Below are 25663 nucleotides of genomic sequence, written 5' to 3' on the forward strand. Positions count from 1 at the left end.
TATATATATGTATATATACATACACATAACCAAACCAAACATGTTGCCGTCAAGTCGATTCCAACTCATAGCAACCCTACAGCACAGAGTAGAACTGTCCCATAGGGTTTCCAAGGCTATAATCTTTACAGAAGCAGACTGCCATATCTTCCTCCTGCGGAGCGGCTGGTAGGTTCGAACACTGATTTACTGGTTAACAGCCGAGGGCGTAACCACTGTGCAACCAGGGCTCCTTTTGTGTGTGTGAGTATGTATACACACCACATTGAAAAAAATAAAACGTACGGTATAATTTTATTTACATAATGTTAAGACAACAGCCAAAACCAGTCTATGGCTTCACAAGTCAGAATGGCTGGTAGAAGACAGTGGCTGGAAGAGAGCTGAGCAGGGGGACTTGGGGCTGGTTAATTGATCCTGTTAGCTGATCTGGGCATTTGGTTTGTACCGTCATCAGACAGTATGCTTAATACTGGTACATTTTCTCTACATTTGTTATACTTCAATAAAAAGAAAAAAAAAAAACCATTCCAGGCCAGAATACACAATTTGTGAATGACTGCTGGGTAGGTCTGGGCTCATCTCCTAAATAAATGTCCTTGGGCCCCTGCTGAGATACCAAAGAGATCCCAAACCAGAGACTGAAATGACAAATGCTGGCAGCCGGAGACCCTGGGAATTATGCAGAGATTGGGCTTGATGGTTTGAGGGGCCCTCCCTCTCCCCACCAGACACAAAGCAGCAACACGCCTTCCCAACGGGCTACAGAACAGCCCCGGGGCAAGAGGCAATTTGCAGAGCTCTTCCTGTTCCCCTCCTCAGAAATCCCTGGACTGAGATATTCCATGGAAGCTAATTTTCTGGATAAGCAAAACTTCCTTCATTAAACAACTCCTTCATTTCAAACGAAATCATTTTTAATGGAACCCTTTCAAAAATGCATTTCACACATCCCTGACTTTTTGAAGAGTCCACGGAAGAGAATTTAACCTTTACAACAAATAACAGCAGTAACAATTAAGTTTTTTCCATGTGCCAGGCGCTGTTGAAAATGCTTCTCATCAAAATCTCTCTCTTAATCTTCACAAAACCCTATGAATTATGTCCTATTTTACTTCTGAGGCTCAGATTCATTACATAACTGTTCAAGGTCATACAGGAAATAATGGGATGGGGGGGGCTTATCCTGCCTCTAATGTCTAAACTCTTAACCACGCGCTCTCCTGCCTTGGCAGCTTCAGCTGCTTCGTATATGCTATGCTCAGTGATGCTGACAGATAGGCCAGACAGCATGTTAGTAGTTCTTTAGAGAGGTCATTGAGGTCTCATTGCTTCTCTCTCCAAGTTTGCTTTCTCTTTCATCAATATTCTATTATCAGTTATCAAATAAAGCTGTTATCAGTAAGCCTGGTTTAGCTAGAACCCGCCCCCGCCCCGAAACTCCTACCCACCATCTGATGAAAATCTAGACTACTTTGTTTTCACCACTTTAAATAAACTCTCAACTTTCTTAGATCTTTCTATTTGGCTAAAATACCCTATGGAGTTAGAGCAACTTCTTTATCAGTTTGAGAAACCCCTCTGGTTCTCTGCATTTCAAAGTGTCTGGATTTGCTTCTTAATACAACTCAGAAGACTGTGATGCTCATCAGATTAACCACAACAGCCCTCGACTGGGGTCCATCTTGACCGCAGTCTCCCTCGCCCCAAGCACAACAGTGGGCACAGACAAGCATCAAGGCACGCAGAGAGTTGTTTTCTGCAAGGTTTATCGGCTGGTGGGCCTGCAGAGAAAAACGAACCACCACCCTTACCCTGATTTCAAGCTGACCAAGGCGTCCTCTACTCCCTTCTGATTAAATTTGGTCATGTACTGATGCATGTAGGGGTAGTTGTTCCGAATGTTTCTCTCTGTACTTCCATTAGGCACCGTGCCAAATCGAAAAGGTGGGGAATAGTCATGAGGTCTCTGAAACTAGAGAGAGGACGGAGGAGGAAGGGGGAGAAGAGGGGGAAGGGGAAAAAATGAGAAGAATTAGAAATAATAAGCCATCATTTTGTCTTGTATCAGGAGTTAAACACATGCATGCATTAGCATAGGACAGTGCAAAACACATTTATTTCTGTGCTTTCTTTCTCCTTAATCACATTTCCACTGTCTGTCTTCCCAGGAGGTTGGGAACAGTATCTGTCTTATTCCTAATATTCCCCAGCACAGGGCATAGCTGGATGCTCAATGCTGTTGTTGGGTGCCACTGGGACAATTCCAACTCATAGAAACCCCATGTGACAGAGTAGAACTGCCCCATAGGTTTTCTAGGTTATAATCTTTATGGGAGCAGATCATCAGGTCTTTCTCCCAGGGAGTGGCTGGGTGGATCTGAACTGCCCACCTTTGGTTAGCAGCTGAGCACTTAACTGTTGCGCCATCAGGGCTCCTTGGGTGCTCAATACATATTGTTAAATTGAATTTTTTTGGTCCCACTAGAGAAGCTAGCATAGCGCCAGGCACACAGTCTGGGCTCAGTAAATGCTGACAGAGCTGGAATGTAGGCACCACTTTAACCCAGTTTATTCATCCATCTTATGATGAAACTTTCTGTGATTCCCACCAATCACTCTCTTCTCTGAGCTTCATCTGCAATCACCTTCACCTCATCCAGGAAATAACTGTATGTTGCCATTCCTTCATTCTCCACTCACTCACTCACTCATTCAGGCATGAATACGATATTTGCTTAATGCCTAATATTGTGTTGTTGTTAGCTGCTGTCCAGTTAGCTCCAACTCACGGCGACCTTGTATATAACAGAACGAAACATGACCAGGTCCTGTGCCATCCTCGCGACGGTTGGTAAGTGTGAGTCCACTGTTGTGGCTATTGTGTCAATCCGTCTCACTGAGAGCTTCCCTTGTTTTCGCTAACCCTTTACTTTACCAAACATGATGTCCTTTTCTAGCGATTGGTCTTTCCTGATGATAAGTCTAAGGTACACGAGACAAAGCGTCACCATCCTCACTTCTAAGGAGCATTCTGGTTGCACTTCTTCTTAGACTAATTTGTTCGTTCTTCGGGCCATCCATGATACATAGATACATTCAATATTCTTTGCCCAGACCACAGTTTGAATGCACCAACTGTTCTGTCTTCTCTTTTTCATTGTCTAGCCTTCACATGCATATGAGGTGATTGAAAAGGCCATGGCTTGGGTCAGGCACACCTTAGTCATCAAACGACATGTTTGCTTTTTAAAACTTTAAGGAAGTCTTGCTGCAGATTTGCCCAATGCAATACATTGCCTGATTTCTTGATGGCTGCTTCCATGGAGATAAATTGTTGATCCAAGCAGACTGAAACAGTCGACAATTGCAATTTTTTTCCATCTATCATGATGTTGTAGGTCCAGTTGTGAGGATTTTCACTCTCTCCAGGTTCAGGCGTAATCCATACCGAAGGCTGTATAATGCCTGGCACACAGCAGACTCCATGAATGGGTGTTGAGCTGAAGCCCCCTACTGACTGTTAGCTTCCTGGGGATGCCCACGTCTTGCTTGGCTCTCAAGCCTCCATAAGTCATGCTCTCTACGCTCCACTTGTCTTCGCTGATTGGCTGGCTGATACCTCTATCCACAGCTTTGTGTCTGGGGCACCTCAACCAGATCAGGAGTCGAGAGACCTGGGTATCAATGTGAGTCCCAGAAATACAACTAACAAGCCAGAAGGGGCTCAGGGCAATGGTTAGGAGCATAGGTTTAGCAATCAGAGCTACAGCTTGCAAACTCAGGTTCTATCTCTTACAAACCATGCAACCTTAGCTAAGTGACTTCACACTGCCTGCCTTTACTTTTCATCTGTAGAGTGGGTACCATAACAGTACTTCCCTTGCAAGGTCGATGTGCGGATCTAAAAAGATAACATTTGTCAAGTCCTAGGAATACTGCCTAAACAGACTAAGCACTCAAAAACCAACCTATTATTATTTTTCATTGTTATTGTGCGCCAAAAAAACACGAATAAATAACCTGGCCCTCATTTTTTTCTATGGAATATGGAATTCTGGAACCAGAAAGTGACGAAACTAATAAGTACAACTTTTCAGTCTTCACAACAGCCTCTCCAGGTAGTTAATCTTAGGGGGTCCATTTTACAGATGAGGAAACCGAGGCTCACAGAAGTTTTGTGACCTTCTGTGGTTGTTGATGTTCATGCCATCGAGTCAGCCCCCATCATGGTGACCCCATGTACAATGGAAAAAAGTGCTGCCAGGTCCTGTGCCATCCCCAAGATAAACTGCAGATTGGACCACTGTGATCTATACAGTTTTCAGTGGCAGATTTTTGGAAGTCAATCACCAGGCCTTTCTTCCTAGTCTGTCTTAGTCTGGAAGTTTTGCTGAAACCTGTCAGCACCATGGCAACACGCAAGCCTCCACTGACAGATGGGTGGTGGCTTCATATGAAGTGCATTTCACTACTCCTGAGCGTGGCCTGGAATTGAAATTAACTATACCTGAGCAGAGTCCCTGGTGCAAATGGCTAACGTGCTCAGCTGCTAACTAAAAGGTTGGAGGTTCAAGTTCATGCAGAGGCACCTTGGAAGAAAGGCCTGGCAATCTACTTCCAAAAACTCAGCTATTGAAAACCCTATGGAGCATAGGTCTATTCTGACACACATGGGGTCACCATGAGTCAGAACTGATTCATCAGCAACTGGTCTACCTGTCCAGGAGCTAAGGTATTAACTATCATCCTCAGAGACCGTCTCGAGCAATCCCCTCCTCTTCTACAGATGGGACTGAGGCTCAGCTAGTGGAGGGGCACCCAGCAAATCAGAACCAAGGCTAGAACCCAGAGGTCTCTCCGACTTCGGGCCAGCCTGTCTTCCATGGCACCAAACAACTGCCAGAGAAAGCATCCGAGTTTACCAGAGTCAGACCAGCCAGAAACTTCCCTCTTTTCCACACTCATGCTTCATTTCACTGTTAATTAAAATTTCCCAGTTGAAAACCGTTTCCCCTAAACTAGGCCTGCTGCTGCCCAACAAGCAGCCACAACTGGATTTGGGTAAGCAGTCATCCACTGTCCAAATGAGACCCTCCTGCCTGGGGCGCCTTGCATTGGGCATGTGTGTGCACACACGTGTGCATGCCTGTGTGTGTGTGTGTGCTCACGCGTGAGCATGTATGTACATGTATCTGTGGGTGCACATGTGTGGGTTCCTGTGCACTGGTTGCATATGTGCATATGTGTGTGCATGCATGTGTTTCTGTGTATGTGTGCATGCACGTGTGAACAATACGAGGCTCCTTGCACACACGCAGGCATGCAGTGCCTTCACTCATCCCGCCAGAGGAGTGGCGCCGGCCCAGGCTCATGTGCACACAGCCCCTGCTCTAGGGGCAGCCCTGTTCATAAATCTAGCTGTTGTAGCAGCCCTTCCTCATCTCCAGGGACATTCGGAGACGGACATCTCCCACTTCACTCCCCAGCTGTCGCAGACACACCACGCAGCTCTTTTAAGATTCGCTTTCTTCCCACTTTTGATCGGCACAGGGCAGGGAGAGTGATCAGCCTCTGTGAGGGCCCCCGCACTTCTCTGGTCTTGATACACCGTCACCCCCACAAAGGTCTGCCCGGCACCAACATCCAGGAACCTTCCCTACAAGAGCAAAGGCTGTCCAGCTTTATAAAGCATGACCCACAAAAACGTTTACGTGGCCACCCTGTACACACATGCACAATCTCACAATACTTGCTCTTTCCGTGTGTGAGATCTATCCAGTATCCAGTTGCTGCTGAGTCGACCGCAACTCACAGCGACCCCGTGTGTGTCAGGGCAGGACCGCGCTCCTAGGACTGTGCTCCGTAAGGTTTTCAATGGCTGCGTTTTTTGGAAGTAGATGGCCAAGACTTTCTTCCAAGGCACCTCTGAGTGGACTTGAACTGCCAACCTTTCAGTCAGCAGTGGAGCGCATTAACCTTTTGCACTACCCAGGGACTTCATATATGACATGCTCTGATGTTATCCACTATGTTTCATTATTTTCAATGGTCACAACCCTTAAATTAATTTTACGGCCCACTAAAGAGTCTCAAGCTGCAGTGTAAAACATAGCTAGGGGTGAGGATGGCTTAGCTCTTGAGTCCCAGCGCCTAGCATTGAGGATGCCCGCCACACACTTCCTGCGCGAATGATTTCTAGTGCTACCTTCTCCCGTGCGCGAGCAGAAAGAAACGAACGTGGGCTTTTGTGAAGGAAGGGGAGGTGCCGAGGTTTCCACTGCCGGGGAGACTGCACAGAGGTGTCATCTCCATGACGAGTCAGCGGCACTGCTCACGGCCTTCCTCGAGGCTGCCCTCACTGCTCAGGTTAACTGGCTTCACTTGGCCTTGGCACAAAGAAGTCAAGTTCAGCTTCTCATCTACCACTCAGAAGTCAGCCAGTATGGGCAGCTACTCTCGGAGCCTCGGTTTCTCATCTGTGGAATGAGGATTGCTTTTGCATTTAATAAGGAGCCCTGGTGGTACAGTGATTAAAGAGCTCGGCTGCTAACAAAAAGGTTGGCAGTTCAAACCCACCAGCTGCTGTGAGGGAGAAAGATGTGGCAGTCTGCTTCCATAAAGATTACTGCCTTGGAAACCCTATGGGTAGTTCTCCTCTGTCCTATAGGGTCACTGTGAGTCAGAGTCAACTCAACAGCAGTGGGTTTTGCAATTTAATTGAGTGAATACATGTAAAATGCTTGAAAGAACACCTGGCACCTTCTAATGCTTGATATACATCATCTGTTGTCACTTGTTGTTGGTAGCTTTAGTCAAATAATGGAGCCAGGCTGCCTCCAATTTGGCAAGCTGAGGGTTATCTTCTAATTCTTTTTTTTCCATTCAAGATGGGGACAAGTCTGAGTAAAACATGGCAAACATTTTGTGACGGAGAAGGCAGAGAATACAGGGCCAGGAAATACACCTTTTAAGAAAAATGAAGCAAATAACCAGACTATTTCTTCATTTGTCTTACCAATCACAAGCTACACATCTCTTTAAAATATTTATCTGTCTTCTGTGGCTGTAAATAAGGGCACTTATTTACAACCCAAAACCCACTGCTGTTGAGTTGATTCTGATTCACAGTAGAACTGCCCCATAGGGTTTTTGAGGCTGTAAATCTTAACAGAAGCAGACTGCCACATCTTTTTCCCGTGGAGCTGCTGATGGGTTAGAACCACAGACCTTTCAGTTAGCAGCCATACAATTAGCTGCTGCACCACCAAGCCTCCTTTATTTATAAGAGGAAGCCCTATTTCTAGAATAGTCTTCTCCTAAGGAGCTCCACAGGTTTCTTGATGTGGGCATCCAACAGGTGTGGCCTTTAGTAGAGGGAAGAGAGGCCAAGAGGCCTCCTCGCTTGGACTAGGACCACCAGCAACATGCCTACACTGTCCATGAGCAGCAGACGCCATGAGACATGTTCATGGGCTGGTCCACCCAAGGCAGCGCCCTGAATTCTCATCACTGGCTGTCACCAAAGCCGCACTCGGTGCAATAATATTTCAGACCCACAAGTGATGACTGGTTTGGATCAGGGAGTAATGCTGATAATAAGGAGGTGGAGGGAGATGAAGAGGAGGGGGGAAGAGGAGGGGGGGAAGGGAAGAAAAGGGGGTGGGGAGAGAGGAGAGGACAGGGAGAGGAAATAACACTTACAATAGGATCATGTACCATGCACCAGTGGGTCCTTGTGTGGTACAAATGGTTAAGCGCTCAACTACTAACCAAAAGGTTGGCAGTTCGAACCCACCCAGAGGCTCCTCGGAAGATGGGCCTAACTGATCAGCTTCTGAAAGTCACAGACTTGAAAACCCTGTGGAGCACAGTTCTACTCTGCACACGTGGGGTGGCCATGAATCGGAATCGTCTTGATGATCACTAACAAAAACACCGCCACGTACCAGGCACTGTGTGAGGATTGTTTCTAATCTTCATATCCCCCTCTTTATAGGAAATCTGGGAGTCCCTGTAAATAGTTAATGCACTTGGCCGCTAATCAAAAGGTTGGAGGCTCAAGTCCAGCCAGAGGCACCTCAAAGAAAGGCCTGGTGATCTACTTCCAAAAATCAGACATTGAAAACCCTATGAAGCACAGTTCTACTCTGACAAACATGGGGTCTCCATAAGTTGGAGTTGACAGCAACTGGCATTGGTATGAGGAAATTAATCCTTGGGGATACCAACATACTGAAGGCTGCATAGCCATTAAATGGCAGGGCCAAGATTTGAACTCAAGTCCATCTGACCCCAAAGATGATGATGCTCTTCTCACTACCTAAATCTTCCTGCCAGAGATGGATTTCTTCCACCATAGTGACCCCCAACACTTTGGGAAGGGCCTCCACCAATATCCCATCTTTATTTAATAATTTCTAAAGGAGCATCTATTCATGAATTCACCATTTATAATATAAGCCCAATTTCACCTGGGCACACCATGGGCTGTTCCAAAGATGCCCCTTAGAAACAAGCATTAATACTGCATATGGCTTACAAGTATTATAAACCTGAGTTGTTACACAGGTATGCAAGAAAAACAAAAACAACTTGTGTGCAGTATTAAAACAAATTGATTCAATATACATTTTCATTTTGCAAACTTTCTTGGTGTAACTGCTATTAATGTTCTAGAAGCATTTGGCTTATTTACTCCAAGAATTTTGCTGCTTATTTAATTCCATCAAACATTTAATTAAAAGGGCTACCCGCCTGCCTCTAATGCGCTGAGCACGGAAACAGGTCGGTGTCTCTTGAGAGTATGGAATCTGTTACCAGGTGTTTCTAAGTCTAAGGAGGTCAGCCAAATTATTAGTGGTGCTCATTAATTTTCCCGCAAGTGGTCATGGTAGTTAGACTCAAAACTATGTAGCAAGGGATTTTTTTTTTCCCCTTGCCTTTGAAAATAGTAACAAAAAGCAAAATATGTTGCCAAGTACTTTCTGGAAAAATCCTCTCATCCAGGACATGGCTCCCCAGGGCTTGGGCTGCATCTCCCTCCAATTGCTACCTTCTAGGAAGTGATTTTCTTCTTTTGCACCCGTAATGCAATGGAGGCGCACGACAGTGCTTGGTGTCTGTATTTTACAGCCTACAAGGCACATTCACACGTGCAGTCTCATTTCATCCTCACAACTATGCTTCTCAGAGTTAGAGAGGAGAATAAGGAGGCACGGTAAGGTGGCTGTTGCTATTGTTAGTCGCCATTGAGTTGGCTCCAACTCATGGTGACCCCACGTACACGGTCGTTGGCAGATCTAAGTCCACTGTTGTGGTCATTGTGTATCTTGAGAGTCTTCCAGCCTAGGGGGCTCACCTTCCAGCACTATACTGGACCATATTCCTTTGTGATCCATAGAGTTTCACTGGTTAATTTTCAGAAGTAGATTGCCAGACCTTTCTTCCTAGTCTGTCTTAGTCTGGAAGTTCTGTGGAAACCTGACCACCATGGGTGACCCTGCTGGTATTGAAATAATGATGGCAAAGCTTCCAGCATCACAGCAGCATGCAAGCCACTACAGTACAACAAACTGACACATGGGTGGTGGACACTGAGGTTACATGACTTCAAAAGAATCACAAAGCTAGTGAGTGGCAGAGAAAGCCTGAGGCCAACTCTTCTACCTCTACATGCAGTGTTTTGTCTACTGCCTCCCAGATGCCTGTGTTCTAGGCAAGGTTCTTCCGGAAGCAGACCATGACCCCAGGATTTGGGTGAACACGATTTCTTCAGGGTTTCCCAGAGAAACCAGGAAAGGAGTGGGGAAGTAGGTCAGAGGTGAGAGGGAGCAGATGAAGGGTGTGACTTACAGCCAAGTCACAGTCTCAGCCTGATCCCGCGGGGCGCTCTGGAGCACAAATGGTACCTCACAGTTTGTCTTGTTTCAAAGCAAGGGAGCAGCTGGGCTTCTGTACTCACACACCAGCTAGTCACTATTACACACTCCTGCATGGATTGTTGCTGTGTGACACATGACAGAGTAGGACTGCCCCAGAGGGTTTCCAAGGCTGTCATCTTTACAGGAGCAGATCGCCAGGTCTTTTCACCCTCGGAGCAGCCAGTGGGGTCAAACTGCCGACCTTTTGGTTAGCAGCTGAGTGCTTAACCACCCCACCACCAGGGCTCCTTCCACGGTAAGTAGCATGGCATTTACCCATGTGACAGTAGGAAGCGTCAGAGGGAAGTCAGCCACCCACACTGACCTTTGTGAAGGTGGCTTGCCGATCTCCACTCCCAGCCCCAGCCCCTCGTCATCTCTGTGATGACAGACCTCTCTGCGCCTCTTTCACCACACTGTATGTCACCGATACGCTGCACGGGCCTTTGACAGGCTGATTTTCCATTCAGCATTTTGTTGAAGAATTTGGAAAGGGTATATGTAGACTTGTGTCAACAATCTACGACAGGAAGGTTTCACAGAGAAACAAATCATCCCTACGCTGGAATACAGAAAATCTTTGCTGAGGTGGCGTGTCAGGGCCCGCTTCCTGAAGTAACATTTCAAGAGGAGGCTGCACCCACTTAACCTCTTTTCTTCCTCTGCGTGCATTTCTGAATAGCCACTCAAGTCCCAGGGCCCTTGTTTGGTTTCCGTAGGGGGTGGGGAGAGCAGGTGTTCTCAATTCCATTTCACTGATGTGGAAAACACAGCCCCAAGAGGGAGGATGGGTGATGTGTCTGTGTGAAAAGAACAGTGGGGGAAAAAATCTCCCTGCTCCTTGTGTGTCCCTCAGAGCTTCAGACCGGGTCAGTCTGGTTTGAACCCCTGCTGAGAATTTGCGTTTCTAACAAGTTCCCTGCTGAGAATTTGCATTTCCACCCCAGATATACTGAATCAGAATCTACAGTTTAACAAGATTCTCAGGTGATTCTTATGTATAACTTTCTGGGAACTTGTTAGAATTGCAAATTCTCAGTAGAGGTTCAAACGAGACGGAACAGGTTCGAAGCCCTGGTGTCCCTGGAAGAAATTCCAGGTGAGTTGGAAATGCTGATGATGGGGACAATCTGGCTACACAGTAAAGACTCTGATAATTGTGTCTCTGGGTGAGGTTTGTTAGCTGCCGTCAAGTTGGCCCTCAACTCATGGCGACCCCATGCCTGTCCTGTGCCATCCCCATGATGGGTTGAGGACCAGACCACTATGATACATAGGGTTTTCGTTGGCTGGTTTTCAGAAGTAGATCGCCAGGCCTTTCTTCCTAGTCCATCTTAGTCTGGAAGGTCTGTTGAAAACCTGTTCAGCGTCCTAGCAACATGCGAACCACCACTGACAAATAGGTGGTGGCTGAGCACGAGGTGCACTGGCCAGGAATTGAACCCAAGTCTCCTGCATGGAAGGCAAGAATTCTACCGCTGAACCACCAATGCCCTGGGTGAGGCTTAGAAGTGACTTTTTTCATGTCACAGATGAAGAACCCAAGGTGTGGGATACTTAAAAGACTTGTCCAAGGTCACAGCACTAGGAGGCAGCCATGGCTTAGAGCAGCCTGCATCACCCCAAGTTTCTTCTTGTCTTGGCTAGTGGATCTTCCAAAACATCTCTCTCCTTGAAAGGGTGCAACCCAGTCTAAAGGGCAACATGCCCTTGAATTGGAGAGTCTCAGTAAGCATCACAGGCAAGATTACATTAATATGAAAAATGACCACTTGGAAAAACTGCTTCCAAATGAGATCCAGAATCTTTTAGGGTTAGGAGAGGAGCTACGCTTAGGGTTCTGTTCTTAAGCTTTTCAGAAACACGACAATTTGAGTTAAAAAGAAGGGAAAAAGCTATGTGCTTTAAAGTTCACAAGTCCGGGTTATGTTGCTGTTAGCTGTCACCGAGATGGCTCCAACTCCTGGCGACCCTACGTATTGGAGAACAAAACGTTGCCCGGTCCTGCGCCATCTGCACCGTCAGTGGTATGTTTGGGTCCACTGTTGAGGTTACTGTGTCAATCTATCTCATCGCGGGTTTCCCTGGTTGATGCTGAGCCTCTACTTTACCAAATAGTCTTGAGTTACAGGGCCCTTCTGAGGGGAGAGAGCAGCTGAGAGCAGCCCTCAGACAGAGCTGAAAGCACGCTGAACTTACCTTTTTGTCACTGAGGCCAGTCACTTGGTCCACAAATTCCTCCTGGATCATGAAAGCAGCCAGGTTGGCTGTGTAACTGGCCAGGAAGATGACAGCAAAGAAGGCCCAGACAGACACCATGATTTTGCTGGTTGTCCCTTTAGGATTCTGGACAGGCACGGAGTTGTTGAACACCAGGCCCCAAAGGAGCCATATAGCTTTTCCGATTGTAAAAGAAGGCCCATGGGGTTCTGTAAATGACAAAGAGGACATTCTCAGCACTTTCTCAAAATGGACACTTGTGAGCGTATGGGATCTGGGCAGCGGCTACCAGCAACACTGAAGGTCACCAGAGACAGAACTGTATCACAGTTGTGCCCCATCGCTGCCCAGAACCACAGCCTTAATAACTTATCTTTCCTTTAAATATTAGCATTCCTCCTACATTTCTATCTTGCTGGGGGGTTTTTTGGCCACATTTCTTCAAAAGACAAGAAAGAAAACGGTTATGCAAAATGTGGGTAGAATGAGAAGCAGTGTTACCACCTGTTTAAATTTGAATTTGATTTCTATTTGGGGAAACCAATTTCCTCACTAAACGTAAAGAGAGCCTTACAAAAGTGTGGGTCGGGGAGGGGGGCTTCTTCATTATTCATAGGCTGTGCTACTGTATCAGAACCACGCGATTCAGCAGGAATGATGCTCGGTATTCTGATGCAACTGTCCCCAGCAATTGCTTCTGTTCAAACTCAGATGGAATGAGTGCACAATACAGGAATTAAACTCAACGAGAACCCTCTCCAGATGGAGACATTAAGGAACGGAACAACAGAGCTTAATTCCTCTACCACTTCACCGATGGGAGACGTTTGGTTTCAGGGTCACGGAGAGATGAAGGAGGAGCGCTGACCACACAGCACGTCTCCCTTGGTATATCCCTGCAACAACCGTGTGTCCCTCATAAGACTCTGCAGTGCTCCTTGCAACAGTCTTTACTCACAGGGAAAACAATCTGCAGAAATTTATTGGGAAGGGGAATACGCAGGCTGTAAAAAGCACACTTCACAGCTTTTAAGTCTTCGTTTTGCACAGAAAAAAAAAAATCAATCTATGCCCTCACTTCATGGGAGAAAAGGTCCTTCTTTAACAGAAGGTTAATTTTTATGTCATTTAAGTAAATGAAGATATGAAAAAATGATCTACTCAGACTTCAGCTGGCGATGCAAGTCGAGTGGGCAATAAATAAAGTGGCAGGAGTGAATTCAGATGGATGGAAGTTATGACGTTCTGGGCAGGCAGCCTAGGAAAAGCAAGCTTTCTGCACAATTGCAGCCAAAATCAGGTTCCAGCCATATGTATAATATCCATACGCAACACATCAAAGAGAAGGCAATTAATTCTATTATTCTCAATCTCAATCTCTCCTGTTTCTCTTTGTCTAATTTATGATATTATGGGCTTATTCCCAAGAGGCTGGATACTCTTAGGAAAAAAATCATCCAGCGTCAATCCAGTTAACTCCATCAACCACTTAATTTTATCAGGGATTCATGTGGATCAGTAGTGACAGCTATTTGGAAATCAGACATAGGCAGTTGCAGGTCTATTCAAGACCTGTGGGAACTCCTAATTCATGAAAACTACTACTGGGCCATATAACTTCCCCTATAAAGTGCAGTGAAATGTAACTGAAAGGTATTTTGCACAAAAAAGCAAGGAGCTGTCATTTTTGGAGAGTTGGTGCGTGCATATGTGCAGAAAAAAGAAAGCCTTGACAAGACAGAAGGGCTGGAAAGTCTGTATGCTAGAGTCCCATCTTAATTAGTTTTCTAAAGCGTGCTTCAGCCAAAAGAGAAATTACTGCACATGATGGGCTGTGTATCATTTTTATCTCCCAACATAGATCTCAAATTTATCTATTCATCTCAAATGGTGTGTCCAATCAACTCCATGAACAACTGCTTCCTTTGCCATGAGACCAGAAGAACTGGATGGTGCCTGGCTACCAATACTGAACATGTAGATCAAGGATCCTAAGGAAGAATCCTGATCAAAAGGGGGAAAATATAAAACAGAATTGAAAATTCTCATGGAACCCAGACATTCCGGACCCATTGAGGCTGGATGACCCCCCAAAACTATTACCCTGAGGAAATCTTTAAACCTTGAACCAAAATTAACCCCTAAAGTCATCTTTCAATCAAATAATAGCTTAGCCTAATTAGAAAATAATGTCTGCATTAAGCACTACATGCTTTTAAAGAATTATCTATGTGTGATCAAATCCACACCAGTAACTCCAAAGGACAGATGAGAAGCTTAGGGGAGCAGTGAGTCTGTGTTAATGATGGTGAAAGACTTTGGAAAAGGTTGTCCAGAAAAGTGGCACAACTTGAACAACATAACCAACATCAATGAACTGTACATGCAGAAATTGTTGAAGTCGTGTATGTTTTGTTGTATATATCTTCACAGGAAGGAAAGAAGGGAGAGGGAGGGAGGGAGGAAAGAAGGAAGCAGTCTATGTTTTGTTGTGTATATTTTCACAGGAAGAAAGGAAAGAGAAAGAAGGAATGAAGGAAGGAAAAAAAGAAGGAAGGAAGGAAGGAAGTGGTGCACGTTTTGTTGTGTATATTTTTACAGGAAGGAAGGAAGGCAGAGACGGATGGATGGATGGAAGGAAGGAAAGACGGAAGAGATGGATGGACAAATGGATGGATGGATGGATAAATATGTTCAAAAATATCCATCCATCCATCCATCTCCATTTCCACTGCCCCTACCCAAGTCCAAACCAAGGCAATGCTTTCTCTTGGAAAACTTTAATACCTTACTAACTGGTCTCCCTGCTTCCACTATTGCGATCCACTCACATTATCTTCATAGAGTAGCTCCAGTGACCTTTCCACATTGTACTGTTTCACCACCCCTCTTCACTTCCACAGTATTTTTTTTACTCTTTTTTTGTTTTATGGGAAATACATATGTAACAAAACATTTCCCATTTCAACATTCTTCACATTAACAGTTCAGTGTCATTAATTACGTTCATCATGTTATTCAACCATCTCCCTTATCTGTTACCAGTTTTTTCCATTACCCTTAACAGAAGCTCAGCATCCCCTAAGCATTGTGTCTTCCTTCCTTCCTCTCTCCCTCCCACCCCAGTAACCACTAATAAATTTTGGTCGCTATCATTTGCCTATTCTGGATATTTCATATAAGTGGGATCATACAATATTTGTCCTTTTGTAACTGACTTACTTCACTCAGCATAGTGTTTTCAAGGTCCATCCATGTTGTAGTATGCATCAGGATTTCGTTTCTCTTTATGGCTGAGTAATATTCCATTGTGTGGATGTACCACATTTTGTTTATCCATTCTTCTGCTGGTGGACACTTAAGCTTTCGAATAAAATCTGAAATGCTTACCATGGTCTACTACCTACCATTCTGACTTCATCTTACACCACGGTTCACCCTATTCACTATGACCTTTTATTTTTTGAACATACCAGGCTGGATTCCACCTCAAGAGTCTTTGTCATTACTGTCCCTCTACATGGAATGCTTTTCTCTCAGTTTTTCATATGACTGACTCCTTCTCATCCTTCAGTCCTCAACTCCAATATCATCTCTTCAGAAAGTCCCTCCCTATTTGACCATCTATTTAATAAAACAGTGTCTCCACCAGATCACCATCTCTTTACCCTGGCTTTTTCTTCTTCTTGGAATTTATTACATTCAGATCAGCAATCCGTGATTATTAATTTATGTGTTTAAAGTTAGTTTTCTCCACAACTAACGTATAAGCTCCCTCAGGGTTAGGAATCTCCATCCAGTTCATCCCATTATCCCTGGCACTAGTACAATACCTGGCACATAGAACTCACTCAGTAAATGTTAATTAAATAAATGAGCGGATTCACAAACAGCACAAACTCTGATTCAGCCAATGTGAAGATCTACTCTACTGCAGCATGATACTCACAGAAAACTGCCTCAGATTCCACTGTCAGGAAGCTCCTTAATGATTAACTGCATGACCTTTTCAGTGAAGGCTGACAATCTCCCATTTCAACACAACATGATTATTTATGGCATTTTTACTGTGATTGGTTCATTGGAGATGGTTTATACAGTAATCACCATTCTTCAGTGGTTAAGAAGTGGGAGTATTTCAATAAAACTAAGTTTCTAATAGATTCCCACGACTCACTGGTTGTTTCCAATACTGAATCTTTCAAGCAAGAAGAGTATGTGGCAAACGAAAAGTGCCCTGTTGTTGAATGACTGTACCACAAAGATATCCCATCTTTCACCACCACATCAAGTGATTGGTCAGGAAACAGACTGGGTCCTGGCACCCTTCTGACACCATCCACTTAGAATGCGCTGTGTATTGAGGAAAATCTACTCAAAATGATGTAATGTGTCTATGTATACAACGTGAATCCTGGCTTGTGTGGGAGACTCTTAACGAGTTATAGCCAATGAATTCCTCTCAGTTCAATTTTCTTGCTACTGATTGCCAGTTTACCAAGTAAGATGCACTAAGATCAGGCACTGCCAAGAAGAAAAAGTAACTCTTTGGGGGAAAAATACCATTTTATCATTATATTTATTGTCAAATTAATGCAAATATGATTCAATAGTTTGAAGAATGTTCTTAAACTGGAGTCTATATAACAGTTTTCTTTGAATAGCCTGAAGTTGAGACTGACTACAATGTAACATTTCTTTTGACACACACTTTTAAAATTAATGCCCCCCCCAAAAATCTGCTTTCCCAGCAAATTAAATATCAGTGGTTTTCACCTAACTATTCATTCCACGCTATAAAAAAATTAAAATGCTTCATTTTGTTTTATCCTTTTTTCAGTTGATGTGGATAACCCATACTTGTCAGGCATTACAAGTAATATCACTGCCCCAGCCTTGTTCATATAATCATATACCAAGGTGACAGAGGATAACCCACTGCTATCAAGTCGATTCCGACTCATAGCGACCCTACAGCACAGAGAAGAACTGCCCAATACGGTTCCAAGGCTGTAAATCTTTACGGAAGCAGACTGCCACATCTTTCTCCCGCAGAGTGGGTGGCGGGTTCAAACTGCCAACCTTCTGGTTAGCAGCCAAGTACTTAACCACTGTGCCACCAGGGCTCCTTGCGATATAGGATAACGCACTGTAAAGCTGAAATCTTCACTGAAGGTACATTCACCAAACTGAACGGTGCTCACGAAGGCTTCCTCACCTTTCCCTCCGGCTAAGCTTCTGTTGTATCCAACAGGACTGAAGTATTCGAAGACAAAAACAGCAATGGCGGAGACAATGAGCAGCATTACAAACATCATCACCCAGACGGAGGCGCTGAATGGCTCTGCAGGAAAACGGGCCAGAGGAAGGGAAACATGATCAGTCACTCCACATCACACCCAGGGCCCACGGGAAGCTCTGACGTCCATCTGCAGGCTCACTGAGAAACGTTCTCTAGTGTGAATCAGATCACTCTACAGAAGCTAGTCATTTTATAAGATTGTATAGGTTACGATAAAAAGAGAGAAGAGTCTAGAAAATTTTACAAAGCAAGTCAGGGATACTAACCACAACATGAAAAGATAAGACCAAGGGAGAAAGTCAGAATGCGGATAAAGAGGACATGCGGTCCTCTGTAATAACAGAGGCATCCAAGTGGCCAAAGCTAGAGAGGAACAAGATTAGACAAATCGTTAGCCATAAAGCACCTGCAAATTGGCAAGGTTTTTCTTTTTTATTTCCTGCATACAGGAAGGGTAGAGGGAGGCAGTGACATGCAGGGAATTCCAGGAGTAAAAGGAGAATTATAACCTGTTAGAAAAGGATCATAGAATCTCGGAGTGAACAGGGATATTGGAAGGTTATACTCTACCACCACCACTATTACGCTCTCTGTTTCACCTTCTGCTCCCGACAAATCCACCACTTGCCATCAAGTTGACTCTGACTCATGGTAACCCCATGAGTGTCAGAGCAGGACTGTGCTCCATAGGGTTTTCAATGGTTGGTTTTATGGAAGCAGATAGCCAGGCCTTGCTTCCGAGGCAGCTATGGATGGACTCGAATCTCCAACCTTTTGTTTAACAGATTGCGTTAACCATTTGTACCACCCAGGGATCCCTCAGACAAATTAGATAGCTACTATTTCAGAAATCTTGTTGATGCTGGTAATAGGCTTAAATGCAATTTTTTAAAAAGCCATTTGAGGATATTAGATTCACATGATAATTCGATGAAAAACATCACTTGCAGAGGCAACAAAGTAGCAGATAGATCGACAGTCATTTCCCTGAAAAGTAGTTTTTATCAATTCATTTCCATGTAACCTGGGCATCAGGTGGATGTCTCAGAAGAGGGTCTAAATTTTAGAACAATCTAGAAAGATAAGAGATATTATGTAAAATAAACTGGCATTTCTATTCAACCTGATTGTGGATATAAAAATTAGCTGAATGAAGTCATCTTATCAATTTACGACATAGATTTGCTAGAAAATCAACAAAAACTAAATTCTAAAAAGAAATGAATGCATCTCCACACAAATGTCTTTGGGAAGAAACTGCCCTTAAACACCAGTGAACTTATAATCCTTTTTATCGTAAGTAAACACTCTCTGAGGGTAAAATACAGGAAGTCCAATGACACCTTTTGAAAAGTAGCAATCTTATTATTTTTAAATTGTTTTTCTGATAAAACTAGTTAAGAATCATAAAGAACTAGGCGTGTAGCAGGCCACATTCATATTAAAGTCTGTGTCTACCTAACACAGCAAGAAATCATCACAAATTCCAATTTAATGAGCTTAATGTATAACGAGGAACTAATATATCTGAAGCTATAATTACAGGTAGTCCCCGACTTGTAACGGGGTTCCGTTCTGACGACTCCATCGTTAAGTCTGTTCTGATATAAGTTAAATACCTCATTTTTTTTTTAGTTTTCATTGTTATTGCCTTTTATTATCAGTATCTTTATAAAATCCGATCTTTGAACATTTGCCAGTGAACATCTGAGAATGATAATATCAGTAAATCACGAGCTGCAACATTGTATGTAGTACATACTACTAACGATAAGATGCACACACACAACAAAAACGGACAGTTGTAAGTGTGGTTCGTTGTAACTCTAATACTTCTTAAGTCGGGGACTACTTGTACATTGGATAATTTGAGAAACGGAAGGAATGCTTTGCACTGCAGAGTTCTGATAGCACAAAGTCTATTAAAAAGCCACAGGTAACAACACAACTTACTTGATTTTAAATAACACAGGATGAGCTCCAAGAAATCAATGAGACTGTAAGTGAAATTTATCTCAGTTAAATTTAGCTGAGTGATAAACAGTATTACGTCCTTGAAATCCCAGCAATCTGGTAATGAGGTGTATCCAAAGAAGGAAAAATAAATGACTAATTAGGAGACTGAAAATGACCCAACGCTCAGAAACAGGGAGAGTAAAGTAATTCTCTAAGTTGGTGTACTACTGGTGTGGTGCGTCTTACCGGCAGAGGGTCATTGTGACGGATGGCTAAACAAGCATATATGTGTTTTGCAGTCGTGGTGCTGTTTCCGACTCATAGCAACTCTACAGGACACAGTAGAACTGCCCCCAGGGTTTTCTGGGCCATAATCTTTATGGGAACAGAAGGACAGGTCTTTCTCCCACGGAGTGGCTGGTGGGTTCAAACCACCAACCTTTCAGTTAGCAGCCAAGTGCTTAACCACTGTGCCACCAGAGCCCCTAGTACACTGTATTTTTTTTAAAAAAACCCATTGCCACTGAGTCGACTCCGACTCATAGCGACCCCAGAGGACAAGGTGGAAGTGCCCCATAGGGTTTCCAAGGAGCGGCTGGTGGATTCAAACTGCTGACCTTTTGATTAGCAGCCATAGCACTTAACCACCTCGCCACCAGGACTCCAAGCACACTGTGTACACACTACAAATTAAATGAAAGATAGCTGGTTCTAAGGGTAAAGCCAGAATTGGTGAGGCCAGTGCGCTGTCCAGAGTCCTGAAAAAGGCATCCTGGTTTAAACAGGCACATCTATTAATCTGGTAACCTCCTTTCACTGCAGGTTGTGATAATAGTATTATAAAAACATATTAGGGGAAATCCTTACTGTCTTCTTCTCCTCACACGTCAGAATTTGTAGCCCTGTAGTGGGCTTCACTTGTGGGCTGATGCATCCGAATTACTAACTCACAGGTCAGGAAATCAGTGGGGAGATGCTAAGCAACTGATCCCAGATGCTTTCTCACTTGGAAGTGACAACATCTGCCCCTTGACTTGTGATCATGGCACAAAGATAAAAGCCTTGTGTTGCAGCCCTTGGGTTTTAGTAACTTTGGTTCCTACAAGCTGAATGATGGCTATTCTCAGACAGACATACAGACAGACACACACATACACACACGCACGAGCAACAGGGAGAAAAGCATTAAAACAATGGCAAATCACTTGTCTACAGTGTCTAAGGAATGACTCAGAAATATATTTAAATAGCTCTGGACTGTGTCCTCTGAGTGCTTAAAACAGACACATTTGTCCACAAAGGAACCTCAACCTAAGAGATTCCAGGTCAGCGTTTCTTTGGATCCAACAATTCAACCTGCTTGGAAAGTCTTAAGAACCAGCTGAACGGAAATATTGCAAGAGACGTCATTTCTGTCCTTGAAGAGTCACTGGTTACGTTTTTACACAAAAGCTCAGAGGCATTACCTGCAAGTGTTTCTGATGTGAGTTAATGGAGACTGTGGAGGAGAGGGAATAGGACATAATGAAGAGCAATGCAATCAGATTCTGAATGTTTCGGCTCTTCCAGATGACTGAGCCAGTGAATGGGAAAATGTAGCTCAGCACAGTTCATTATGACTCTCAAAGCCTGTGGATAATGACTGTAAATAAGGGGGTGAACAGTCAATCGAATTGGGATGTAATTTAGTGACTAGGAAAAATATTAAGCCTGCTGCGTAAGAACAGCTTTCAAAATACTTTTCTCTGGCCACGATTTATTTTATTTTTAAACATACAGCAGAATAATGGTATGGAATACCAAAATTATCATCTCTCACTTAGCGTTGTTATTTAAGGTAGAATGTTAAAATTAATCATACTGGTAATTAGATTTGTAATTGGCTAGGTCAGTAATAAATTCAACTTCCTGTTGAAAAAAAAAATACAGATACAGCAGGAAGAGCAGGGGGAGAAGGAGGTTTGGCTAAATTTAGCAAAAATACTTGACTTCTTATGGAAATGTTCTACTGTTACAGGTAAGATAAAAACCTGGGGAAACTGGGCTGAGGCCAGATTCAATATCAGCGACCCATTTTTATGAGACAAGCCAATTGATTTTTTTCCCCTCTCTGACTGAACTGGAAAAAAGTTCCCTCTACCTTACTAACGAGATGTGTGGACAACTTGTAAAAGGAAACAGGTCCCTTCCCATTTTTTTTCCCCCATGAACTCAGTTCCTCTAACTCCTTCTTAACCTCCACGGTTGAGGCTCCCTGTTAAAGGGTCTCACGGAATGGGGAAAAAAATTACTAAACCAAAAGAAAAAAACACCAAACCTGCTGCCTTCTGATTCATGGAGACCCCATGTGTTACAGAATAGAACTGCTCCATAGGGTTTTCTTGGCTGTAAACCTTATGGAAGTAGATCACCAGGGCTTTCTTCTGTGGAGCTGCTGGGCGAGTCTGAACCACCAACTATTAGTAGTTGAGTGCAGCCGTTTGCACCACCCAGGGACCTTCGAAAAAATTACTAGGAGTGGGCATCCATCCAACATTTATCAAGATCCTTAACCTGTTGTCAATGCCAGTTGAATACATTTTTCGTGGTATAGCAAGTCCCTCTTATTCAGACGTGGGTATCTTTCTTCATGTCAGACAAAGGGACAAAAGCAGCATAATGAAATGTGCGTTTGTTAAGATCCACAATGCCCCAACAAAAGCTGCAAAAATGGAAGCAACAGCTGAGAAATCAAATCCAGCAAGTGGCAAGGATTTCAATGGCTCAAATGGATTATCAAAAACGAAAACAGTAAATCCATACGTCTCTGGGAGTAAAGCAGTAGCCAAAATCCTGTTAGTCAACATTTCACTCAAGAAAATGAAGCAGAAAAAGTTATACTGGATGCAAACATTACATACAAATGAAGACAGTGGATGAGTAAGACTAGGGGCTTGGGGTTGGTGTCCACAAACTGGCTCCAGTCGGAAATTATCCCAAATACATCAAGTTTTTTGTCCTGGTAAAAATGTAAGAAATTTAGTTGACCTTCATCTCAGAATCTTCCCTCTCTCACGTAGTTTACTTCTAGGATCAAAGTTTGTATTAATCTTCCAAAATTTGGAAAAAAAAACCATTTTCCTGGGGATAAAACGAGGGAGTTAAAACTCTGAACTCCAGGATCTTCAAATGTTGTTCTTGGGTGCCATCAAGTCAGTTCTGACTCAAAGCTACCCCATGTGACAGAGGAGAACTGCCCCATAGGAGTTCCCTGGCTATAATCTTTACAGAAGCAGATCGCCAGGTTTCTCCCATGGAGCCACTAGGTAGGTTTGAACGGCCAACCTTTCGGTTAGCAGCTGAGTGCTTTACCGTTGTGCCACCAGGGATCCTTAAATCTTCAAATAGCCACTATCAAAAACTATATATGACAGCCTAACATGCAACACACACTTTCCTTTAAAGAAAAAATAAAGACAGTATTGTGTCTCACCCTTCACCAAAGTTACCACTTATCTATTGTCTATTTAGTACCCCCCATCCCTCGTAACCAACAAAGATTGTTTCTTTTTGTGCGTAAACATTTACATGAGTTTTTACAGTAGAGGTCTCATACAATATTTGTCCTTTTGTGATTGACATATTTCACTCAGCATAATGTCCTCCATTTTCATCCATGTTATGAGATGCTTCACAGATTCATCACTGTTCTTTATCTTTGCAAAATACTCCATTGTGTGTATACACCATAGTTTGTTTATCCATTCATCTGTTGATGGGCATCGAGGTTGTTTCCATTTTTTTACTATTGTGAACAGTGCTGCAATGAATATGGGTGCATACGTCTATTTGTGTGACGGCTCTTATTTCTCTAGGATATATTCCTAGGAGGGGGATTGCATTTTGTAGTGCTTTTTTTTCTGTGGTGCTGACGTTTTCTTTGTTCTTCTTACTCTCCTGTGCTGAGTTCCTTTTGTTTGTGGATTTTTTTTCCTTTCTTTCGGTTTTGTAGGTTTTGTTTTTACTAAGACTTTATGTTTTTCTTCTTTATTGTAATGAGTAGGTTTGTTAACTTTCTTTGTGGTTACCTTGAAATTTACCCTTATCTTTCTAGATTTGAACCAGTCTATTATTACTTGGTATCACCTTGCCTTCCTCTCCATTAGAAGGTTCTATACCAATACCGTTTATTCCCTCTTTTATTGTTCTGATGCTGTTGCCATTTACAGATTAACCTCTTGGGTTCCCTGTTGTCATTCTTTTGGTTTTGCATAGTCCTTAAGAGTTCATTTCCTAGGTTGGTATCTGGCTAGAACAATCCTGTGTCCTATATTCAGCCTGTGGTCTGATGTTGTTTGTTCTCAAATCGAAGGACTCCCTTTAGTAAGTCTTGTAAGTTTGGTTTGGTTTTTACATAGTCGGTTAATTTCTGTTTATCTGGAAATGACCTAATTTCACCATCATATCTGAACGGGAGTTTTGCAGGATATATTATTCTTGACTGGCAATCATTTTCTTTCAGGTTTTATACATCTTATCCCATTGCCTTCTTGCCTGCATGGTTTCTGCTGAATAATCCGAGCTTAGTCTTATTGTTTCTCCTCTGTATGTGACTTTTTGTTTTTCTCAAGCTGCTCTCAGGATTCTTTGTCTTTGGTTTTAGTGAGTGTGACTATGATATGCCTTGGTGATTTTCTTTTGGGGTCTATCCTATATGGGGTTTGTTGAGCTTCTTGGATGGTCAGGTTTTCATCTTTCATGATATTGGGGAAGTTTTCTGTCAGCAGTTCTTCAGTGATCCTCTCTGTCTTTTCTGTTTTCTCCCCCCGTTCTGGAATTCCAATCACTCGAAGATTTTTGCTTTTGATTGTATTCCACATAATTCTCAGGGTTTCTTCATTTTTCTTTGTTCGTTTTTCTGATTTTTCCTCAAACAGAGTCGTATCCAAGTGTTTGTCTTCAATTTCGCTGATCCTATCTTCCATCGTTTCAAACCTGCTCCTCAGCCCTTCTATGACACCATCTATTTCTGAAATCTTATTGTTTATCTTTTGGATTTCTAACTGTTGTTTCTATATGATTTCTAGTTGTGAATGTATTTTGGCATTTTGTTCCTGTATTATTTTCTTGAATTCTTCTATTTTTTTGTCTGTATTTTCCATGAATTTGTCTGCCTTTTCCATGAATTTATTTTTTCCTCATTTTTGTCTGGTTTCTGCGTCAACTCTGGAATAATTCTGAATACTAGAGATTTGAATTCCCTATCAGTTAGGTCTAGTGCCTTTTCTACTGGAAGGTCATCTGGTGTTTTATTTTGGAAGCCTACTGGAACCATCCTGTCCTGTTTTTATAAATGTTTTGATATTGTCTGCTGTCTTCAGGGCATTCAGTGGTTATTTTCCCCATTTATTGATTGTAAATTTGTTTGTTTCATCCTGCTTTTTTGCTTTATTTGGTTATGTCTGAGCAGGCAGGCTGTGCATTCTTTCTTGTCTGCTCGTCTGTAGGCAGGATACTTTTCACCTCCATCTCTAATGGACAGGGTCAGTCACTCAAGTATGGTACAGCAGGGTAGGTCCAGCTGAAGGGGAGTTGCTGGGATGGGTTGTTTGTGGCACGTACCAGGGCTGACATTGTGGACCAGGAATCAGTGCAGGGCAGGTTCCAGTAGGCCGTGCCTGTGTTGCTTGGGAGCGTGATGTTCAGCACATGGTGCAGGTGGGCAGAAAGGAGGGGGCAGATTGTGATGTGTGGAGCTAAGATGGGCATGGGAAAGATGAGAGAGGGCAGAGAGGAAGAGGAGCCAAAAACATACACACAAACAAAAAAGAGTGCTAAGGGAGCTTGCTATTGGAATGGAGAGATGAGAGACTGAGAAATGGGGAAAAACAAAAATGAGAAAAAAAAGAAAAAGGTAAAAGAAAAAAATGAATAAATTGAGACTGGAAATGAAGAAAGACAAAAAGGGAGTAAGAGAGAGATGAAAACAAAACAAAGAAACAAAACAAAAACACACACAAAAAAAAAAAAGAAAAAAGAAATGCCCCCAGGGAGGTCCCTGTGTGTCTGTGCAGAGTAAGGGAGTAGCTTCCAAGCCGCAGGGTACTGCCCAGCTAGAAGGGGCTCCCAAGGCGAGAAAAGAAAAAGAAAACAAACAAACAAATCAAAACAGAACAAACCAGAGCAAATCAAAAAAAAGCCCCAGGGGTCCCACCAGCGTGGCGGCACAGGCCAGGAAGCAGTTTCATAGTCGAGCGGTCTTTCGCAGCCCTTCTGGAAGAAG

The 25663-nt window shown here is 43.3% G+C and overlaps 1 protein-coding gene across 2 annotated transcripts in view; it reads right to left on the reverse strand.

Moving 5' to 3' along the window:
- The window catches only part of GRIN2A (glutamate ionotropic receptor NMDA type subunit 2A), a 460109-nt gene that overhangs the window by 69242 nt on the left and 365204 nt on the right, over positions 1–25663 (reverse strand). For both annotated transcript variants that reach the window (XM_004373246.1, XM_012554644.1), the window contains 3 exons: positions 17362–17487; positions 12123–12352; positions 1815–1975 (listed from right to left, as the gene is read on the reverse strand). In XM_004373246.1, the coding sequence (XP_004373303.1) occupies positions 1815–1975; positions 12123–12352; positions 17362–17487 (517 nt within the window). The remainder of the gene's footprint in view (positions 1–1814; positions 1976–12122; positions 12353–17361; positions 17488–25663) is intronic.

This window comes from Trichechus manatus, unplaced genomic scaffold (assembly GCF_000243295.1).
Source record: "Trichechus manatus latirostris isolate Lorelei unplaced genomic scaffold, TriManLat1.0 scaffold00024, whole genome shotgun sequence".
Taxonomy (NCBI): domain Eukaryota; kingdom Metazoa; phylum Chordata; class Mammalia; order Sirenia; family Trichechidae; genus Trichechus; species Trichechus manatus.